The sequence below is a fragment of the Bemisia tabaci genome, chromosome 4 (genome assembly GCF_918797505.1).
Source record: "Bemisia tabaci chromosome 4, PGI_BMITA_v3".
Lineage (NCBI taxonomy): Eukaryota > Metazoa > Arthropoda > Insecta > Hemiptera > Aleyrodidae > Bemisia > Bemisia tabaci.
This window is the reverse complement of record NC_092796.1, coordinates 30,418,771-30,441,069: the sequence shown is the minus strand read 5'-3', so window position 1 is coordinate 30,441,069 and position 22,299 is coordinate 30,418,771. Positions and strand designations below refer to the sequence as shown.

Sequence of the window (22,299 nt, the reverse complement as noted above, 5' to 3'; positions counted from 1 at the left end):
TACAAGAATGAAAAGTTTCATAAAAAGTACTCAATAACTCGAATGCACTACATTGTGTTTCACAGTTTACATAACCTCCCAGGCGAAATTTCATCACTTGACTACTCTTCCATCTGCTTATCTCACTCCTATGGGCGTTTTTGTTGTCATTTTATCAGTTTTTGTTCGCTACCGTGACACTGAGTTGTGGTTGGCGAGTTTTAAAGTATTTTTAAGACTTTTTCTGCTTCAGTTTATAATGAGAATTGCTTTTCACAATGTCCTCAATCGCGCTAATATTAATTTAAGGGCTATCGAATCTCTAGGAACCTCACTATACCAACTTTGAGTGTGTTTCACCCTGAGCAAGTAACCCCTTTCTCTGGGAACTTCTACTATGCCCTCTGCAATTAGTGTAGCTTATTATCTCTAATCATCTAAAGCAGATTTGTTTTCTTTCCTCTAAAAATGGCTATGGGCAAAGCGTATCGAGTTCTGGAGAAGGTCAAGCCTCCCAGTCCGTACAGTGTTCTACTGGAGCACAGGTTTCGGAATGAATCTCTTCTCTTTGAATCACAAGCTGTCGCTGTTTTGTGTGAGTATTTTATGCGTTTATTTGCTAAAGCTCGCACTGATATTCATCCCAACCAAATGCCATTTCCCTGAATGGATCATCTCGACTTATCTAGTGGGAACCAATAGTTGTTAAATTGAATATTTAGCATACACCTGTTTTATAAAGAGATCAAGTGAAACAACTTGATCCAATTTACTCCCCAACAGCTAGGGAGTTGATTAATACTTCAAGGTGAATGTCGTACTTTAGGAGAACATTTGCTATGCACAAAACAATCCAAGATTTGTTTTTGGCTTTAATTGTTTCAGGGTGTACCAAGTAACGTACAGACTTCAAAGAGTGTTAACGCACCTGTGTGATTTTTAATGTTTCTGCTTTCCCATTGAAGTTTTAGAAGAAACTTTAATTTTCTGTAAATTTTGACTAATTCTATCTATGCTAGATACAAAAAGATGTACCCATAAAATCCAGAAAAAAATTATCTGAATTATTTCTTACACATCTTGGTAACTGAGGTGCTCCCTAACAAACCTGCATGCTGATTATTGAAAGTTTAAAGCAGCTGGATAAGACATCGAAATGTGGTATATTTTATGGTGAAGTTAAGGTATTCTAGGTGGCGGTAGCCACCCTGGCCCAATCCTAAAAAAACTCCCCCTAAAAGTTGACGATCAAGAAAAAAAAATTGTCTTGTCCTGTCAGGCTGACATTATTTCAACAATCGGGCTGCAGACTAGGAAACACGCATCAGCACCTGTTATGTCCCTAAGTAAATTATGATCATTTTTATCTTTGAACTAGAGTCAGAAATCAAAAGACAGCCTGTACTCAAACTGAGAATCATGTTTCTGAAGCTAATAGATCAAATTTTATGGAGAGAAGTAGTTATTATTAAAGTTTGACATTCATTTGTCAGTCCAAGGCACCTGACGCCTTCTCAGAATTAAGAATATTGTCAGATGCTGGGGCCTGAAGCTATTGCCCTAAAAAAAAATTCCCTAACTATGAGCCAGAGATAAAAGTTCATAAAAGAGAAGTCGCTTGAATGGATACTCTGCTAAAGCTATTCACTTTCATGATATAATCTTTTTGCAGCTCAAGATGAAAGTGATTTTGTGAAGAAGCAATACACAAAACTTCTGGATGCTTATGGTTGTCTAGGTGTTCTCCAGTTGAATGCAGGTAATTATATGACATCGATATTCTCATTAACTTATCATCTGATGATTTCTATGAATTTGAGGAGTTCTGGACTTTTTATTGGCATGTATATTTCCAAAATAAACAAGGGCATCTGGTACAATTTGTCTTTCATCCAAAGTTTTTTCCATTGATTCTTTCCTTTTACCCTCCTCGCTTACCCTCTCCCCCTTGGGATCATTATTCTATTAATATATTTTGTGAATTTGGCCCAAAAATACTTGCTCACATCTGTTAGGAGAGTGAGCTCCCCTCTCCATTGCCAGTTTTGCAACTTTTCTACTCGGAGCTAACAATAATTTGCTACCTCTAATTTTCCGAAGTCATAACCTTTTTTTCTGCTTTTCAATCATAGGTATGAAAAAAAAATCTCCGATACTTATTGCACATAATTAGTCTAAAAGCATCAAGGACATTACTGATAAATAATAACGACAATGACATAAAAGTTTTAACGAACCATCTGACCGAAGATTCTGAAAATTTTTTAAACAAGCCCACTGAAAGTCTATGTTAATGAATGTAACCCATTTGCCCAGAAAAGGGCTCATTCTGTTCGCAATTTTTTGCATTGCAGGAGCCTTTGGCCTAATTAAATAGCTTCAAAATAAAACTAATGTTACAAAATACTCTCTTCTGTTTCTATTCAAGGTGAAACCAGCGTCCTGTATTTGCTAATGGTAACAGGCTGTGTGTCGGTTGGCAAAATTTTTGACTCGGAAATATTTCGAATCACGCAAACCTCCTTCATCTCACTGAGGAACCAAGCTCAAGATGAAGAGCGAATATCAGAAGTTAGGAAGCTGTTGAACTCGGGCACATTTTATTTCAGCTGGTCCTCAACCAGTGAGCCGCTAGATATCACACTGTGTGCTCAACGCAGGTGCAAAACAAATATAACAGACAATAGATTCTTTTGGTAAGTGTGCTTTAGGCAGTCTTTAGTATACAATTTAAAATCCGAGCATAACATGTACCAAATGTAAAGAGAAAAGAGGTCGAAAATCCTCATTCCCATGTTTGAGTGCTCTTATAGCATCTATCTCTTTCTCTGTAGAATAATTGGAAAGTTTTTGTTGGATCCAATTCTTCTTCTGTACTTAGTTTCTATACGTCAAAGTCAAAGTTTTTCATTTATCATTCTTCATCCATCCATGGAAAATTATTTATGATAACAGTAGTTTATTGGTTCGCACTGGATTGTGGTTTATAGTAAGGAGAATGTAGATATTGGATCACTCTCAATATTTTGTGATACAAAACGAAGACAAGAAATTTAATTGAACTGATCTTCAATCACATGTTAATGGCATTTTAGAAGTGAAAGCATTCATTTAAGAGAATAATGAAATTCAAAAGGAAGTTGCTTTCACCTTTAAGTTTGCAAAAACTCATCCCTAGAAAATAAGCCTAGAGGATAATTTTATAATTTACTCTTGATTTTCTTCTTATTTTTACAGGAACAGAACATTGCATATTCATTTGCTGCGTTTTAGTGTCCCATGTGATGCTTGGTTGCTAAAGACCATGTGTGGCAGCATTGAAATTCGCACTGTCTATGTTGGACATCGTCAAGCAAAAGCTGTCATAATTTCTAGGCTCAGCTGTGAGAGGGCTGGAACAAGGTACTTTTACAAGCTAATTTCATCCCATATCCAACTCGACCTATTTAATTAATTACTGGCATTCGAAGAAATAAATTCATTAATACCCTCTGAGATTTGTCAAAAATCTTCATAAAAAATATCCTGTCTTTAAATTCTGATAATAAAAGAGAACCTTAAACTCCAAATGATTAAATTTTAAGAGTTTCAAATTAAATTTTGTTGCATCTCATACTAATGATTATTGTGAAAAAAAATTGAATTTTTCAAAGTATCCCGTCTGAAAAAATTGACAATGGCCAAAAATTAACATTGTCTTGTATAGGTTTATGAAATCAAAATACTAGTCGAAAATAATAAGTTATTTTACTCTTTAAATTTCTTAAAAGTCTGCTTTTTACCACCCGTTTAAATGAAATGTCACCTCTTTTTTTTTTTACACAGATTTAATGTCCGAGGATGCAATGATGAGGGTCATGTGGCGAACTTTGTAGAGACTGAACAAATTATTTTTCTAGATGATGAAGTTACATCGTTTATTCAAACAAGAGGCTCCGTTCCTTTGTTTTGGGAACAACCAGGAATTCAGGTGAAACTCATTCTTAATATCAATTTCTATTCTTATCAGTCTTTAAGATAATATCAAGACTTTAACAAATGTAGCTTCCTTGAATTCAAGGGTGACCCTGGTCCAACCAGGGGCGAGGCAGGAAAGTTATCATCAGAGAATACCAGAGGGACATCCAATGAGAGGATAGAGTGTGTGTCAGGCAGTGTTCCATCTTCAGGATAAAATTTTAGAAGACATTGTGGCTGGAAAGCCAAATTTTTAGGAGCCATCCATATTTTTTCAGGGGCTATAATGCATAAGTATCACCCATCATGGGGCATGAAATTTTTTATATTAGTCACCCGACCGATTATTATGCTTGATTTATGCTCCTATTTCAAACTGCGCCCTACTGTGTCCTTGTTGAAAGTGGTGCACCATCCCTGCTTCAATAATTTGCGGTATATTGCGCCTGACTTTTAGGCATGACCTTTGGCCAGTGTTCAAAGTTTTTAGAAACCAGAGCTTCATTTCCAGGCACATTTTGAGCATGGTGTTCGGTCATAGTAGAACACTGATATTAGAGCAACCTTTGTGTGAGTTGTTACCTTTTGTAGAGAAATCTTCAATGCAGTTTAACCGACACTGTAGCATGCTTTAGCATAATATTACCAAGATTCCATTTCTGATAGATCCATACTGTTTGATTTGTAAGGTCTATAGATTTTGGCAATCATTATCCACCCAGCTGAGCCATCAATTGACCAATATTTTTTCTTTCTTTTATTTGTAGGTTGGATCTCATAAAGTGAAAATGTCTCGAGGACTCGAATCTTCTTACTCGGGTTTTGAACGTCATATGAAGATGACGAAAGAACGATACGGTTCTCAAGTCATCGTAAATCTCCTAGGCACTAGTTTAATTGGAAGTAAAGAAGGAGAGGCAACTCTTAGTCAATTTTTCCAGGTAAATTTATTTGTTAATATAATTTTACTACTATTAGCTGCTCTGGGCGGGCTTAGTAAAACGGGCTGTAGCAAGACTAAAATTTGATTAAATAAAAAAAGCAAGACTAAAATTTGATTAAATAAAAAACAAAAATTGCAAACGTTCTCATTTTTTATGTATTTTCCAAAAATGAATTTCAAAAAAGGTGCAACAGCCCCATTGTAATAAGTTTCTGTGCAAAAATTAATGGGATTTGTGTTAACAGCAGAGAGTATGGAAGGTTAGAGGCCCGACTGGATAGGGAAAAATTGAAACAGAAGTCGAGCCATTAGTAAGAAGTTGCATATGTTGGCGCGAGAATGCACAGCGAGCGGGATTCCCATACTGCTGCGCTGATTGGCCAAGCAAGAGTTGTGGACGGACAATGTATGAGAAATTGCCTACGTGAAGGTGGTCCGGCAGCAACATTCCCGCTGCCAGTCACTGGAAAACAATAGAAAATAGTAGTTGCATACGTCGCCAGCAAGCACGCTGCGAGCGCTTCTGTTTTAATTACTTAGCATTGAGTCGGGCCTCTAACCTTCCATCCTCTCCGGTTAACAGTGAAATAATTCAACTTAACTCAATTGACATGAATTACTAAACCAAATTTTTATATTTTATCAGGAAAGCCATAATTCATCTCCTTTTCTGGATGAAATCCCCCATGTTGTATTCGACTACCACCAAGAGTGCAGAAGTGGAAATCAAACAAATCTGAGTAAATTGAAGGCAAAAGTAGAAAAATTCATCGAGATGCATTCATTTTTCTATTCAAAAGGATTTAGCGTTTTGAGGTAAGATATTTCTGCTTTCCTCTTCTTTCTTTGCATGTTAAGGAATTTCCTATTTTTCCTTCGAGGAAGGAAACAACCCAATGATATGGTAAAATAAGACTGTTCGGAACTGATGTTTAAATTAATTGCTCATTGGTGTGTTTAAAAAGTAGATGGTTGTTCCATTGCAATCAGATGATTGTAAAGTTTGATGAACAATGTAGTGTTATCAGTGTCAATTAACACTTAATTCCAAATCATCAAACATTGTTGAGTTTGTCCCTCTTCATCCCTCAGTCTAAATTGTTCCTGCAATTTTTTCAATTTATGAATCGTCATTTTCATTTTTATTTTCTAGTGAACAAAAGGGAGTAATTCGGACTAATTGCTTGGACTGCTTGGACCGTACCAATTGTGTTCAAACGTTTTTTGGATTATACGTAAGTCACATCTTCCCATGTAGTACTCAGAACAATCATACTTCCGTTTAGTAATTCTTGCCGTAGTTCTTGTTAAAAATTTAATGCTGCATTATCATCTGAAAATGTATACTTTAGGCCTTGTTCACTAGGGTTCAGCTTGTGGAACTTTTGGGCATATTAGTTCAAAGAATCAAGGTTTTGTGGATTAAATTTTAGCTAAGTCATAATAAGTTTCAGGACCAAATACGCCAAAAAGTTCCTCGAACTGTGCTTGTTTGGACAAGGCCTTACTTTTGAGGCAGGTCTACACTGCTGCTGGCAAAAGTAGAAATGAGGACAGTTTTCATGGTAAGATCGTGAGATACATTTCAAACCCAAAAAATTTGCTGAATTTTATTTGTACCTCAGCTAATTATGGCTAATTTTTTTATTTTTTATATGAGAGATTCATATTTAAACCCAAACTTTGTTCATAATCAATCTAGGCGAAATTCAGTTTTATCCAAAAAGAAAAAATTGTCATCAACTGAATACAGCAGGGTTTTTCTACTTCTAATTTTTGTATGAGTGAATTTTTTTTATTAAATTTATTTCAGGTCTTATTGAAACAGTTGGCTGCCCTTGATCTGATGGACAAACAGCAAATTGTATCACGATTTGAAGAAGTGTACAAACAAATGTGGGTGAATAATGGTAATGAGGTCAGCAAAATTTATGCAGGGACAGGTGCAATACAAGGTGGCTCAAAGGTGAGCCTAGTCTTTTCTTTTTTCTTAACCACTGTATTTATACAAGTTTCCATTCTTTCTTTTATAATGGAACAGTTAACGCACATGCACGCTCATAATACTAAAATATTACTCTTTCACTAAGGATGCAATTTCCAACGTAACTCCACTGTTACGCTGCTGAAGGTTAGGAAGCAAAGTATGTAAACAAAGAATTGAATATGAAACAGATAGCAAGCTTCTACCCCCCCCCCCCCCTCTCTGATTTGAAAAAATCTGGGGAAGAAGGTATTTTGCGCCATGAAAAGTAAGCTCCTTAAATTGTTAATTTTACCATGGTTAATGCCATTAAACCTCCTTTTTCCCAAATTACCTAACATGACTGTAATTCAGCAACAATTTTTAAGAAACTTATGTGGCTTTTCTCTTCCAGCTTATGGATGGTGCTAGATCTGCGGCAAGAACTATTCAAAATAATCTCTTGGACAATAGTAAACAGGAAGCCATAGATGTTTTATTATTAGGAAATACATTAAATAGTGAACTTGCTGATAGAGCACGCACGCTTCTAACTTCTAACATGTTACATGGTAAGTTTCAAACTTTGATATGTTTTGCTGGTTCAAAAATGAAGGTTTTGTCTCTACCTCTAAATTCTGATATATCTGTCTCATCATCTTCATCCCCCTCCCCCACCCTAAGTTTATCATCAGATGGGCTTATGAGTTTTCCACATATAGTACATAGAGTCATAATGTAAGCGGTAGAGCTGCCGCTACTTTTAAACATTTTCCAGGTCCCAAATTCCAAGACTCTAGTGTGACGCCAGGTCACTTTTTCGATACATGATCAATCGATTGTTTGCGATACGCATGTACCCAGGCCATCCAATGTAAACAAAGAAGATTGGAATTACCACGTATTCACCACGTCAAAAAAGTGACCTAAGCTCGGCGCACACCGCGCTCAGATCTCGTCGAGCAGAACATGATGCCAGCTCTCCCATTTATATTATGACTCTAAGTACTCTATGGTTTTCCAACAAACCAAAATAATCAACACTTGCATGAGTATTAACAAGATTACTTGATGAAATCGCTTGGAATTAAAATGATTTGTTATAAATCCAATTGACTGTAAATATGGCTTGCACTACCTGTAAGGTTGTCACCGCACGCCACTACAACATGGCTGTATTGCTTAACGGGGTCTAAATTACTTACATGTAAAAGTCAATACTTTTTCCCTCCATCAGCTTTAATCCGTTTACTGTGTTGTCAATGAAATTTTTCCTTAAAATTTTCCAGCACCAACCAATGTACTGCGTGAAATGTGCAAAAGGTATACTGAATTCGTGAGTGCAGCAAGTCTGAGGGTGGCAGTCGGAACCTATAACGTCAACGGTGGTAAACATTTCCGCAGTGTTGTGTATAAGGATGCTTCTCTATCGGACTGGCTCCTAGATGCATATGACATAGCCAGTAAAAACTGTAAGTTTTGCGTTTGCCCACATTTTTAACTTATTAATTTATTCCCAGGTGTTTATAAAAGCACGTCATCATTGCAATGCACCGCAACACCAATCCTCACCAGAGGGCTTTCATAAAAGGCCCAGTCAAAGAGGAAAATTTCCTGTTAATCAATATCCATCGACAGGGACAATTTTACTCATATGCAATCTGACAATTTTACAGGATGAAGAGAGAATTTTGCCATTTTAATTTTGAGGTTGCCGGCCAGGTTGGCCTAGTGGTCAGCGCGTCTGACTCTAGGCCAATAGGTCCCGGGTTCGAATCCCGGTGGTGGCGACAAATTTTCATGGAACTGACGAGTGGATCTGCAGAAACAGATTCCACTCGGCCTTAATCCCTGAAAATTTTAAAGCCTGGAGCATGGATGTGCCTAAATCCCATGATGTCTAAGGACAATAAATACTGTCTATCGATGGCTGTAGGTTCCAACGGAATATAAGCCACTAAACCAGCAAAAAAAAAAAAAAAAAAAAAAATTTTTGAGGTTAGATGTGCAATATTTTTCTTACATTACAGCGCTCCTATGCAGAACTGGAAAAAACTAAAAACATCAGCTTGCGTATTTTGTACTGTAGAATCAACTCCGGCAAAATCGCTCACTCGTTTACGCCAAAATAGTCAGTTAGGCAGTATTGCTCCCTAGCCTTCAATATGTTTGAGAAGCCCAATTCTGATTCTTTCATAGTGGAAGCTTTCAGTTTGATGAAGATTGAGCTCTATGTTTACCATGAGAAACAGGCGTCTTCAAAAATCTTTTTTTTTCTTTCTCTGATATGCAAAAAATATTCTGTGTAAATGAAAGTTATCAGAATGGTCCATTTTATCCTCTACAAATGAAATATAAGAAGTAATTTGAAAGAGTAGAACTGATGAGGTATATGTAATTCTAGCTTTATCATTCGTATGTGGGCGTATACGTTATAATTTAAAACCAAGTCATCAATGTAAAGAAGAACTGAAAAAATCATCTGAAGTAGAAAAGGTCAAGGAAATTAAGCTTTCTGACTTTTCTGATGAAGTAATTTATCGTCTACAAGTTGAAGTTTCTGAAACTTTTAGAAGTAAAATAACTCATGTTAATCTGTTTTCAACTAGGGATATTTCCTAATCTTTCTAACTCTACACTAATCCAGCTTGTTAATCTAGCTCTTTCTTTGTTCTATCATTCATTTTGGATTTTATTTTTTCCCATGCCTGGTGAGTGTTTTCAAATTTTTCCGCATTGTAATGTATCCCCTTTCCAAAAATTAAATGGATGGAGGAATTAGAGAAACTAAACATCCAAAGACATAAATTCAAAATTCTGTAATTTATTTCAACCTATCCATCACTCATAACCATTTATAAATCATTTTATATGATTGTAATGGGAAAAAACTTGACGCACTTTTCATAACCTTGTTTGATGGATTCTGTTTATAACTCTTGATCTTGAATTTAAGCAAAGTGGAAGACCTCTCAGTTTCAAGTTTTGATGCCTTAGTAGATCTTAGAATCTTTTTGCAAATAAATGTATCAATAAACCCTCAACAGAAACATCCTCAAATTCCAATTTTCCTCCCTACCGACCATTTTGTATGTACGCACTTTTACCACCTCAATTCTTTTAAACAGATTATTCTCTTCGCTTTCAAACTTCCCAAGCTGTAATTTTGTGTCTTTCGTTTTTTTTCAGTCCTAGTAAATGTTCAATCTCCAGGGAATCCCGTAGATATTTTTGCGATTGGTTTTGAGGAGATTGTTGATCTTAATGCAAGTAACATCATGGCAGCTAGGTAAGTTAACCAATTTCACAACTAGTCTGTTGCAAATGTCAGGTAGAGTGAGTATAAGAGTTGTTTCTAATAGAAAAAAGATTAAAAATTTCGATAAGCGCATGGACAAAGTCTATAATTCATCAATTATCAATTCACCGATTACAGTCCGTGGAGATCTATATATTATTGTGCTCTGTACTTTAAAAAGTAAAAACTGTCACATTACAGGGGCATTTCTGGTCTTTGAGGAATCATGGAACCAGTTTGACCCGTCTTTTTTTTTTTTTTTTGAGAAGCTCGAAAATGTGCAACTTCTCACACAAAGTATCATATAACAAGAAGAAACTTCAGACTTTGCTAATACACTCATTGGTATTTTGAGCCATTTTTTTTCGTGAGACAGTTATCACACTCTTCCTGAAGTTTGCTCTATTCAGACCAATCCAGTATTTTTAAAAAAAAAATTGTAATTTTTGTGTAAGCTGCTTTGTAATTTAAGTAGTGTTAGGTTGGTATTATTACCTTTTCTTTTTATTTATTGTAAATACAGCAAAATTATATTGCATTTTTGGTATCTGAACGTACAACCCTTATCACACAAAATAAGACAAAGCAAGTGAAATACCATGCATGAAAGCCAAAATTAAAAATTAATGATGTTGAAATGACCCCTTCTTTTTCCACATTTATTCTCATTCAATGACACAATTTATCTTAATTTTTTGAAAGTTAAATCTGAAGGAGGTAATTGAAAAATTATAGGCATTCTTAAATGACAATTTTATTTTAAACTCTAACCAAATAATTCATCAAGATCTCAGCTTTATGTAGTACCAAAAGGCTATCCTTTCCATGTTATGGTGTATTTTATTTAATGAATGACAAATTTTTTTCAGCACGGAGAATGCAAAACTTTGGTGTGAAGAGCTTCAGAAAGTCTTGTCTCGAGATAATGAATATGTTTTACTAACTTACATCCAGCTGGTCGGCGTATGTTTGTTTGTTTTCGTCCGTCCAGAACACACGCCATTTATCCGAGATGTTGCTGTCGATTCAGTGAAAACTGGTTTTGGAGGAGCAACTGGTAATCATGGCATTTTATTTTTTACTGACTCTCGCTTGTTTGGATTGACTCGCGTTTATATTCTTTTGTAGCACTAAACTAACGTTTAGATGTTTTTTTCCTTATTCAAGCATACATTTTTTCTATGTCTGTTACATAATCTTAAAACCGAGAAATAATCCAACGATGGAAAAAATGTTTCTCTCATAAATGCTCCAAATAGATTCTCCTTATTAGTCTCCATTCAAACTTCCTCCCCTTTTTTTTACCGACTGAAGTTAAATCAGGATATTAAAGACACAGTATTCAAGTCGTGGAAATTGTCTATCCAAATAGGAAATAGGCAACCAAATGTACATATCAATCTGTCGAAAGGAACTCGATCAAGTTTCACGGATCGTCACATCTACATCATTCACTGACTTGAGCAGTGGACTTGGGTACCTTTAGTGCTGTCCCTTCAATTAGAAAAAAATATCCCCTTAAACTGAAAAGCGTTACCCAGAAAGACTATCCAGTCTTTTTTATTACATCATATAAAGAGAATATCAATGTTGAAACTCTCAAATTAGTGTCCGGTTTGCAGTGTTTTAAAATCCCCACTCCCATTTAATTTGTTTGAATGAGAACAAATCTTTATCATTCTATGTAATTTGTCTGAATGAGAACAAATCTTTATCATTCTATGAAGTTTTCACAGAACTTTCTTGGCACAGTGATGAAAAATCTTGGAAGTTAGGAAGGATTAACGTCAAGTAGTTTTCCACTTACAAATTAAGTATGACAGAACGTTGCAAACCAAGATACGTGGTTTGGAAGTTTGGTCATCAATTTTCTAAATGATGAAAATCTCAACACTTAAAGTTCTGATAATGCCAGGACTTATCCCAAAAAAGAATTTTTCCCCACAATTACTCAATTTTTCCTTTCACTCTTTACTTTATCCATCCTCTCTGTATTTTTAACAGGTAACAAGGGCGCTGTTGCAATACGATTTGTTTTTCATGCCACATCCGTTTGTTTTGTTTGCGGTCACTTTGCTGCCGGACAGTCTCAAGTTGCAGACCGAAATGCAGATTATGCTGAAATTACCAGAAAAATCTCCTTTCCAATGGTTTGACTATTTTCAGTTTCCTCTTATCTTTATTGGTTTTAATTTAAATTGCATACATGCTCTAGCTCCCTACAAAAGTTGTTGAGATGTGTTAGAGCATATTTTGTCTTCTTTAGCATGAAGGAACATATCTTGACAGATTCGTGCAACGGCTCCTCGGAGAAAAAATTATATCTTAATTAAATCTAAAAAAATAAAAAATAAATCTTCACAAATGTTTGTAGTTTATCATGGCTGTCACAGAAAATCAGAGATTTGTATTATCAAGATTTTGCAGTTTTTTGTCGATCAGTTTCTATATAAAGCTAACAGAAAACTGAAAATCTGCAGTTTTGCAATAAAATTACGGATAGTATTTCATCCTATATTACTCAATTCCAGCTTACAAGTAATGGAACCATGTTTTTAACATCCTCTATCTTTGTTGCAGGGCCGTTCGCTTAATTCTCACGATTATGTTTTCTGGTGTGGAGACTTCAATTACCGCATTAACATGGATAAAGATGAGTTGAAAGAACTGATAAAAAATAACCAACTAGAAGAAGCACTGGCTCAAGATCAGCTGAAGGTATTTGAATTCCTTTTCAGCCTTCTTTTTTACTTTTGTACCATTGAATAGAAATGGAAACTGTGCAAAAATGAGTAAATGTTCAATAAACTCAGGAGCTCTTTTGTGCTCTTAATTGGACGTATTTTGATCAAACGGAACTGAACACCATAGGGGGGGGGGGGGGAAGGGAGAGGGGGACTTGGATTGGTGGGTGTTGCGGAACGCAATGCTTGTTCCGTCCTATACTCGCAATGCTTTTCCATGGTGCTTAGTTCCGTTTGATAGAACGTGCTATCCAGGATTCTAAAATCCTCAAAAGGAACTCGATATGGCGCTTGGTTCCGTTTAACAGAAATACGTCCAATTGTGTTTCTGTTGAAACCCTCATTTTCATGCAATTTTTCAACATTTTAAGACTAATTGCTCTTTTAATGAAATCTGACCCAATGAAGTCACTAAATCAAGTCATGGCAACCACCAAAGGAAAGAATCATTATAAAACCATTGTGATTTTGCCTTGCCCCAAGCCAGGCACAGACAGCTGTCATATAAAACTGTGGCAATAGTTAACGTGACAGGAATTTTTATTCATCTTTTGGCCTGATAAAAATGAAAAGAGCACAACATGGTAGGAGGAATCGTATAAAGGAACCTCTTCTCTTTTGAACCATATTATTAACTATGTTCAAAACGTCATTTACAGCAACAACAAGAAGCAGGAAACGTTTTCAAAAACTTCATCGAGGGTGATATTACTTTTCCTCCCACTTATAAGTATGACTTATTTTCTGATGATTATGACACAAGCGAGAAGTGTCGTGCCCCTGCATGGACTGACAGAATTCTATGGAAAAGAAGAAAACATCATCCCGACTCAGGTATATTTTATGGTCCTTTTTCTCTCCTTCAAACTCTTAGTTTTAAACTTTCCACATAAAACTTCCTCAAGCAAGTCTATTAGTCTCAGCAGAATTCTGTGATTTTTCTCAACTTTTTCTATAAACTACAACGTAGAGCTTTGAAAATATGTTTAAGTTAATGCTTTGCAGTCCCTTCATCTTTGATAATTTTTTCCTTTTTTTAAAGAACTTGTTTTCGATTTATTCATCAGCATCAACAAAGAGAGCTATCCTTAAATGTTTTAAAACCGAGCATCGGTAAGATGCTCAAATTGGAAAACATCATGCCAAGTGACACCTGTTATCTCCTAAAGAAGCCATCTCTTTTACTTTCCTCCCTTGAATTTTGTCATCGAGATTGTACTTGGGATGATTTTCAGACTTACCTCCTGATTGGAGCCATGGCAGACTGATTCATTACGGGCGGGCAGAACTGAAACAAAGTGATCACCGTCCTGTGATTGCAATTATCGATATCGAGATTTACAAGGTGAACCCTGATCTGCGGGCGAAAGTTCTGAAAGATGTCATTCAGGACCTCGGCCCTCCTGACTCAACCATCATCGTACAGGTCTGTCTTTGGTTTCTTTCTCAGCAGTCTTTGTAAAACTCAGCAATACTCATGGGTTGAGCAGATGAGCCCACTCTTTTCAGATTTTGGATCTATGACTTTTTTATACAGCATGATAAAGTTGTGAATCCTCCCATTAAAATTATATAAACGTTTATTTTTTGACAAGAGACTAACCCTAAGAAACGTGGCCCAAACTGTATGTAACATGACACTAGTCCCCAAATGAGATTGCTCTTTATAGATTAAATCACTGGGGCCCACAAATCGAGCCTGTTAGAGAGCGCAAAGCATCCTCTGGGGGTTAGGCAGTGTGCCCCTTTGTAAAAGAATAAGATGTTGCTGATCTCTCTGCAATGTAGTTCATTTTGATGTCTAAAAATCATTAAAAAATATTCTTTTTTAGCAGTTATCAGTGACCTCTACGAGCTCGTTGCAAATTTTTCATCAATAGACTAATGGCACTGAAGGTGCTAAAGACATATGATTCTTTATGAAAATATTTAGTCACAACAATAATGTAAATAAAAGGTGAACGTATTTTTGTCTGTATTGCAGGTGGAGACAGATGAAGAAGAAAATGTGTTTGAAGAGTTAATGCCAGCTTTACTCCAAGAGTTATCGCAAGTTGGGGAAGTTGTTTTAGTCAGATTTGTAGAAGATACGATGTGGGTCACTTTCAGAGATGGACAAACTGCTCTTGCTGCGGCCAAAAAAGCCAACACTCAGGTCAGACCTTTTCCCTTAAGATTATTACTAGTCAAATATAACAAAAATAGCAGAATACCCAGATCTATAGTTTATGTAAGCAGGATCGTGAAGTGGGAAAATCTTTTGAAACGGCTCAAAAGTTATCTTGTAGAAAAATTTTTATATTTCTTTCTACCTGCATATCCGCTGTGGATCCCTTAATCTACCTTGATAGATGTTTTTTTGAACACGCCATGTGCAACAAAAGCCATGATAGGCGGCTCATCATATTTTTCAGCCCTGCTTTTCTCAACATTAACACACAGAAAGTTGGATTTTAAAAGCTCACCACTCTCAGGAGCTTTTACAGAATATCATATCAAATAACATCAAAATTCAGCAGGCATTGAATTCTTCTTGGGTTTTCTCTGCAAGGTCCCTCAGGTTTAATGAAATATTATTACCATGTTCATGCGTGTCTCCAACTCTGTTGCAGGTGTGTGGCTACAAATTACATTTAAGTCTGAAAACTCCTGATTGGGTTGACCGAGTCATGCACGAGCTAGAATTTTGCTCTGCCAATACAGTATCTCTCTGTGATTCGTTTTCAAACCTCTGTGCCAGCTCTAACACTGTTTCTGGTAAGTTACCTTTCCAACCCAAAATAATTTTGTTGAACAGAAAGAGGGCTCTATGATAACAACTATTTTTAAAACATTTAATAAAAAATTTTCATTGCCCCTCTATAAAATCACCTATTGCTACATATCAATAGCTAAGATGCGAGATCACATATCTCCGTTTGCGATGTTGCAGACTTCCGGTCATACTCTATTTTTTCCTCGGAAAACAAGTCAACGTAATTTTTTGAAAACTTTCTTGAGTTTTCTTTTCTGTTAGTAGAATATTCTGTTGAATTTCAAGCCATAAAGCTGGCTTGTTCCTCCTCGAAAAAATAAACTAGGAGCAGAGATTTGGAAACACCGCTAATGTCGACTGCAAATGCATTTTTGGCTCCTTGTTCCGTGAAGCCAGCGCTGGTCAATAGCTACCAATATTCTTCAAGCTGAAGTTGGCACCCGCTTGAGTAGAGGGCTACAACTGCTATATATCAACTTGCTGTGTGACAGAAGATTATTTCAAGATTTCTTGCCAGTTTTCTAACTACATCAACTTTGCCTGTTTTTGTGGTTTTATGGAACCAGCCGCTGTCGGATCCTATTGGATGGTGTGGCACTCATTGTATTAAACACAGAAACAAATAAGTCATCATCACTTTAATTTGTAATTTTAATGTTATGTGTTTTCAATTGTTTAGATCTCAGTCCAGGTCACAGAGCTGTGGATCGGTGCAAGTCCCCCTCAAGACCTGCTCAACCACCAAGACCTAAAGTCAAGGTAATCAATAATTTATTTTTTTCCTTGAAATTGAATTTTTCGGTAAGACTAATATTCCGAATCACATATTTTACCGCTTAAGTTTAGCAAACACTGTCCTGCAGAAAGGGAGGATGGCTGGCAGCGGCCCTCAGGTGAATACTAGAGAAAAGCAGAGATGTTACGAAAGAAATAAAACTATAGGGTTGCCGGCAGTCTGGAAATTCGGGAAATTCCAGGAATCCATGGGGAAATTTAGTGCATTTCTGACACATCTATGTATTACTGAAACATATCACTGATCTTCCAATTGTTTACCTATCTTGGTCTTTTTTAGTGCTTGTCATCTTTTAACCAGCTACTGAATGATTTTTTCTATCATTCAATCCCTAAACATGGAAATTTTGTCCAAATTTAGCAAAAGACAGTGTATCCAAGAAAAATAAAATAAAATAAGTAAATAACCAAATAGAGCAAATACTAAACAATTTTAAAAAAATGAAACAAAGTGAAATAAATAAAAAAGAATACAAACGGAACTTTTGTTCGAAGGTCAGGGAATTTGAAGATGAAGAAATCGTAGCAACCTTGAATTGTAACCCAATCCTTTTCTTGTAATTTTAACTGACAATGAGCTCCTCTTATGTTTATGTTTACCAGGCTGGCGTTTTAAGCATCCCCGTGAAAGAGCCCCCTCGACCGCCACCTCCATCTGATTATCAACAGCCGATTTCCGGTGGTGCATTCCTGCGAGATGAGCTGGAAGCTATCACACAAAATGACTCTGCAATCTACGAAGAAATAGTGTCGGAAGAATTTGAGAGTGCCCCTATTCCCTCTGGACCTCCACCGCCACCACCTGTGATATCTAACCCTCCGCCGCTCCCTCATCGCACCCTACCCCCACCACCAATCCCCAGCCGCGAGGCCCCTCCTCCCATCCCGGCTCGTAGCGGGGGTCCTCCACCTCTTCCAGCTAGACCTGTTTCTCGACCCAACTAAGCTTCAAGCATTCCTCATAAAATTATACTCACGTGAACACGACTTTTTTTGAATTGGAATTTTTAGATAAATCCAGGCACAGTGCAACTGTTGTCTCAAATTTTGTCTTTTTCTGAAAGTTCGAACTTTTCCGATTTGCCGACAACAAATTTTAGACTAAAAGTAGGTATCTTTTTTTTCATCCAATGATAAAAAAGACACGTAAAAGTAAGCAAGGAGCACCTTTTATTTTTTTGTATAAAAAATAACTTAATTACTTACAAAGTAGTTCAGCGGTAGAAGATTTAGTTTGATTTCCTGTGTATCATATGATCATATGTTGAATATTGACATTTTGAAGTCATATGCGGACTCCACAGTAGATAAAGGAGTTTGGTGAAGAGAGGTCAAACAAAATAGTTGCAAACTTGGCAAAATATATTTGAAGATCATTAATTTAATTTTTGTAAAATTCTTGCTTGGCATTAGTTTGATAAGACCCCTGATAATAATTCAACTTACAATTATATTTTTCGTGTTTTTAAAAAATAAGTACTTATGAAAATGTCTGCTGGCAGTTATTTTATGGAAAAGTTTGGACACTCTTATCTTCCGAGGTGTTACAGAGGAAATAACTCAAACAAGCCATAGTTTTTATTTTTATTTTAACTTTGATTGGGCTTTCTCAAGCAACCGTATGAAATGAAAATCTTGCCCGATATTCCATGATCTCATCTGGAAATTCTATGTTCCTGTTTTTATGAATTCCATGATGACTGCTTTATTTGAAATGTGCATAGATAGTTAGGCCAAGTTTGAGCAAAAATTGACTGCATCGATGATTAACTTTGGAATGGTTATATACCTAATATTATAACATTTGTCTCAAAACTACCTTCTTTTTGTCATTCATTGAGACAATAGAGGATTGCATCCATGAATGAAAATGTCTCCAAACGCTAAAGCAGTAAATGAATGGTGTTTTGAATTTGAATTTTTTCTTACTTAAAAGTTTTTGAAGATTGCATTTGTATTATTTTGATGTACGACAGATGAACCTTACCTGAATTTAGCCTAACGTCTATGCAACTATATCAAAATTATTTGCTTGGCATTGTACCCTCAATAACAATGTATCTGCTATAATCATTGTTTTTAGATCATATCTTTACATCTTTCTATCTGTTCCAAGTCATGAACGATGATTCCTGTTAAGTTTGTAATATTTAGTATTATTGTACGTATGATGATTTTTGTTTAACTCCGTGTATAGTGTCTGTTTTTGTAGACATCGTGTAAATTCATATTTAAGTCAAGTTTTTTGCCTCCTTTTGGGCTCTTTGATTCCTCTTACTTTTTTTATATTTATTTATTTATTTATTTTTTTTGTGGTACCTATCTAAGTTTCTCTGATGGCGGAGGTTCCCTAATTGTGTCCACACATTCTTTGTTTGGATTAGTTGCAAGAAACTAAGTCTTCGTGAATTCAGAATAATTTATTCAACAAATGAGGTACCCTACTGTTATTTTTTTTTCCTCAGTTTTTTTTTTTCCTCTCTTATTTTCCTGCATAAGGGAAGTTCAGATAATAGGCTAATTTTGTTCTCAGCTGAATTTTTCAGAAGCTGTCACAAAAACTGTGACATTGACGCGTGCATGGAAAAATATTGGTGCTTTACATTCCTCAACTATTGGAATTCTAGATTATTACAACATTGTTAGGCATCCTTTGTCAGCTGTTATAACCTTCCCATCTGATGCCGTTCAGAAATTCATATTTCTGGTAAATAATAAGTTCTTTATCAAACCCCCTTTTGTATAATGTAAGAAAAAAATGCATAAACACCAAGGTGATGAATGATGAGCCCTAAAAAAAGGAAATAAACAATAAATCATTGACTGAAACTCATGTATATTTTAAAAAAGAAATGGCGCTTCTCAAAACCTCCATGGTTCTATCATCAGGGCCAGAATTGACCACGATGAAAGACAATTATGTAGGCTTTAATTTTTTCCCCTTTCAACAAAAATGAATGTGAGTTTAAATTTGATTTTTCTTGCTCTGTTAATTTCATTCTGATGAGTCGATTCTTACACTTTTCATCCTGCAAATATTTTCTTTCCTTTCCCGAAGTCCAGAGTTTCAATTGTAATTACTTATTACTTATTCCTTTTTGATGCCTAAGAAAGAATACTGCTGAGCTTTAATTAGAAAACCTCATTTCGGAGCTACGAAAACATTATCTCTGACTTTAAAAATGAGGAGCATATTATTGTAGCCAACGCAGCGCACTCCTGTCCTATTCTCCTTGAAAAAACAAGAGATTTGTTTGTTTCATAATGCAAAGTACATCTACGTTTTAGGAAAGTAAATCACTAATAACCACATTATCAATGTTGTCTCCCAGACAATGTTTCATCAAGTGTAAAAAATTAAATCATTGTCTGGGGTGTGTTTGATTAAGAATATTTTGTTAAATCTCGGTGGCTTCAGATGGCTAGGTGCTGTTTTTCTGACTTCTTTCAATTTACTTATTTGTTTGTAGATTTAAGTATATTTTCTCCTATTGATGATGATCTTTCAGTTCAAGGGATAAAACATTACATTCCCTAGTTTTTTAATGAACTCAACTGTACCTGTTCCTTTTTTTCTTTATCGTTAAAAAAATTTGCAACATCAGCCATATCTAAAGCTCTCTGTGAATTAAATACTATCAATAGGGGAAAAGAAAACTATTTTTTTTTCTTTTTTTTTTTCAATATCATGTAGTCTCAAAGACATTATAATGCATTTCACACACAGAAAAAAAAATTGTTTATTTAAAGTAGGAATTCTCTAGCAAGTCTCTCTCGCTTTTCTTTTTTCTGTGGTGAAGAGAAAGTTGAACAATTTCAGCAACGTTGCCAGTGCACTTATATATTTTCTCCCTACTTAAACTGGTCCAGTTAAAGTGCAAGCAAAATTATTAGTCGTGCACGTTCTTTGTGTCATAATTATTCAACTTCAGTTGAACAAAAAATCTGATGTTATGATAGTAAGATACTCTCTTTACTTACATTTTTTCTGTGAGACCTCCAGAGTGTAGCAAACCCTCTGGTCGTAGTGAACGCAGCGGAGCAAAGAGGTCTTATAAGTTTTAAACTGCCAATAGAAAATTATTTTACCAGTTATCTGAACCTTGTCACTGCAAATCGATGGTATACCAAACTATGTATCTCGGTTTGCCATGTTGCAAACTTCCTGTTATACTTGTTTTTTAAATGGAAAACTACTCATTAGTAATTCTTAAAAACTGCCTTGATTTTTCTTCTATGTGTGAAGAAAATTCTGTGCAAACTTCAAGAAGTGATGGTGATTTGTTAGCCTTTCATACAAGAAATAGAAGCAGGGATTTTAAAACATTGCAAACGAGATATGTTGTTTGGGAGTTTCACCGTCAAAATCTCTTAATGGTGGCCATGAAGATTGTCTGTCCTTTATATCCGATTCAAGCAAGCATTTAAATTTACAAAGTCCAAAATGTTGCCTGTTGTTGTTGTAGACTTTATTTTACTATCAGAGTCTGTATTCTTGTTTTGCTTAATCAAACATTAGTCATTTCAGTTTTAATCATGTACCTAGCTAATCCATAGCTGTGAAGCAGCATATTGTGCAGAATCCTTTAATTGTGAAGATGAGGGTGCTGGAACCCCCCTAATAGGAGGCTAAAGTTTTGAATCTTCCCAGAAAAATGGTGTTTTAGTGATGAGAGTCATCACCAGATATTTCTCATCTCTCCGTTTGTAATCATTCCAATAATATTTAGTTTCCTTGAGACTTTCTAAGCACCCTCATGTCAGTGTGTGCATTGATCTGTTACTTAGTGTAGAAAAAAAAAATGTCAAAAAGGAAAAGACACACTTTTTATGGGCCTGTGGCCCTTGATGATTCGGGAACTAAAGTTATATGTATGGATTCTAAAAATCTGGTCCATTAAATCATTATAAAAACTCTAATTCAAGTCGTGGCAGTAGTGTAAATATGAAACGACAGAGGGAATTCCCCCCAATCTTACCTCCTCTAAATCTCTACCAGATCTTTATTTTATGAATGCGAGTAATTGGTGCGCTTCTTTCAATGCCCTCCTCAATATTTTCCGTTTTTAATTAAATCAAAACCAGTTACTGTAAGTTAGCTGGCTTGAGGTGAAAATTAAACTGAGGACTATCTTGCTGGTATGTCGTGTCCCATTTCCACTCAATGGAATGAGTTCTTCGGTGTTTTAACACTGATGAAGAGTTGGTCTACAACTAGATTTTGCAGGAAACCCAGCAGAATAGATGGAAGTCCTATGAAGGCGTTAATGTATGACCAGTAAAATTCATCGACTTATTTTTGATTCCAGTATCATTAAGGGCTAAATGCTTATTTAAGGTGTCCTTGATCCTTCGCAGTAAGTCAGATACAAATAAAAGTATTGTTAATATATCACTGCTGTCTTTGAAATTTGGCTTTGGAACATCCTCTTTAATAACTTTTTTTACGCCCTAAAGTATTGAAAATATCATGTTATCCAACAACTGTCTAAGCATTAAATAGACGTATTTATGCTGAAAGAAACCATGTTGCAGGCAAAGTACATGCACATAGTTCTTTTTGGCATGAATACATCCGAATTGCAATTGCACAATCCGGTATTGACAGTATGGAAGGGATGGAACTAAAAACAGCATCATGAGCTATAGGTTTTGCTTAGGAGGAAGTTTAAAAATTTAATGGCTAAATGCGAAAGCGCATCTCAATTGCTATTTGAGAAAATCTCCGACCGTGTTTTATTTTTTTATGGGAAACTGATCATTATAATTCTTGCGATTTCATGTCATTTTTGTTTTAATTAGTGAGGAAACTTCACAGGATTTATCTCAGAAACTAGATGTTAGTTTTCCTCTCAGAAAATAAAT

The 22,299-nt window shown here is 35.7% G+C and overlaps 1 protein-coding gene across 2 annotated transcripts; it reads left to right on the top strand.

Annotated features, from left to right (window-relative positions):
• The first annotated feature begins 122 nt into the window (after positions 1-122).
• Positions 123-21,829, top strand: Synj (synaptojanin). Of its 2 annotated transcripts, none has more exons than XM_019050559.2 (21): positions 123-574; positions 1,652-1,738; positions 2,408-2,675; positions 3,217-3,381; positions 3,805-3,949; positions 4,704-4,877; positions 5,526-5,695; positions 6,033-6,114; positions 6,693-6,845; positions 7,258-7,414; positions 8,132-8,314; positions 10,038-10,131; positions 11,010-11,197; positions 12,145-12,290; positions 12,721-12,858; positions 13,544-13,718; positions 14,120-14,310; positions 14,869-15,039; positions 15,497-15,641; positions 16,319-16,398; positions 17,038-21,829. In XM_019050559.2, the coding sequence occupies exons 1-21, from the start codon at positions 448-450 to the stop codon at positions 17,377-17,379; spliced, it is 3,381 nt and encodes a 1,126-aa protein (XP_018906104.2). In that variant the 5' UTR covers positions 123-447; the 3' UTR covers positions 17,380-21,829. The 2 variants fall into 2 exon arrangements, with proteins under 2 accessions (XP_018906104.2, XP_018906096.2); XM_019050551.2 differs by having other exon boundaries at positions 124-574; positions 10,032-10,131.
• The last annotated feature ends 470 nt before the right edge of the window (positions 21,830-22,299 follow it).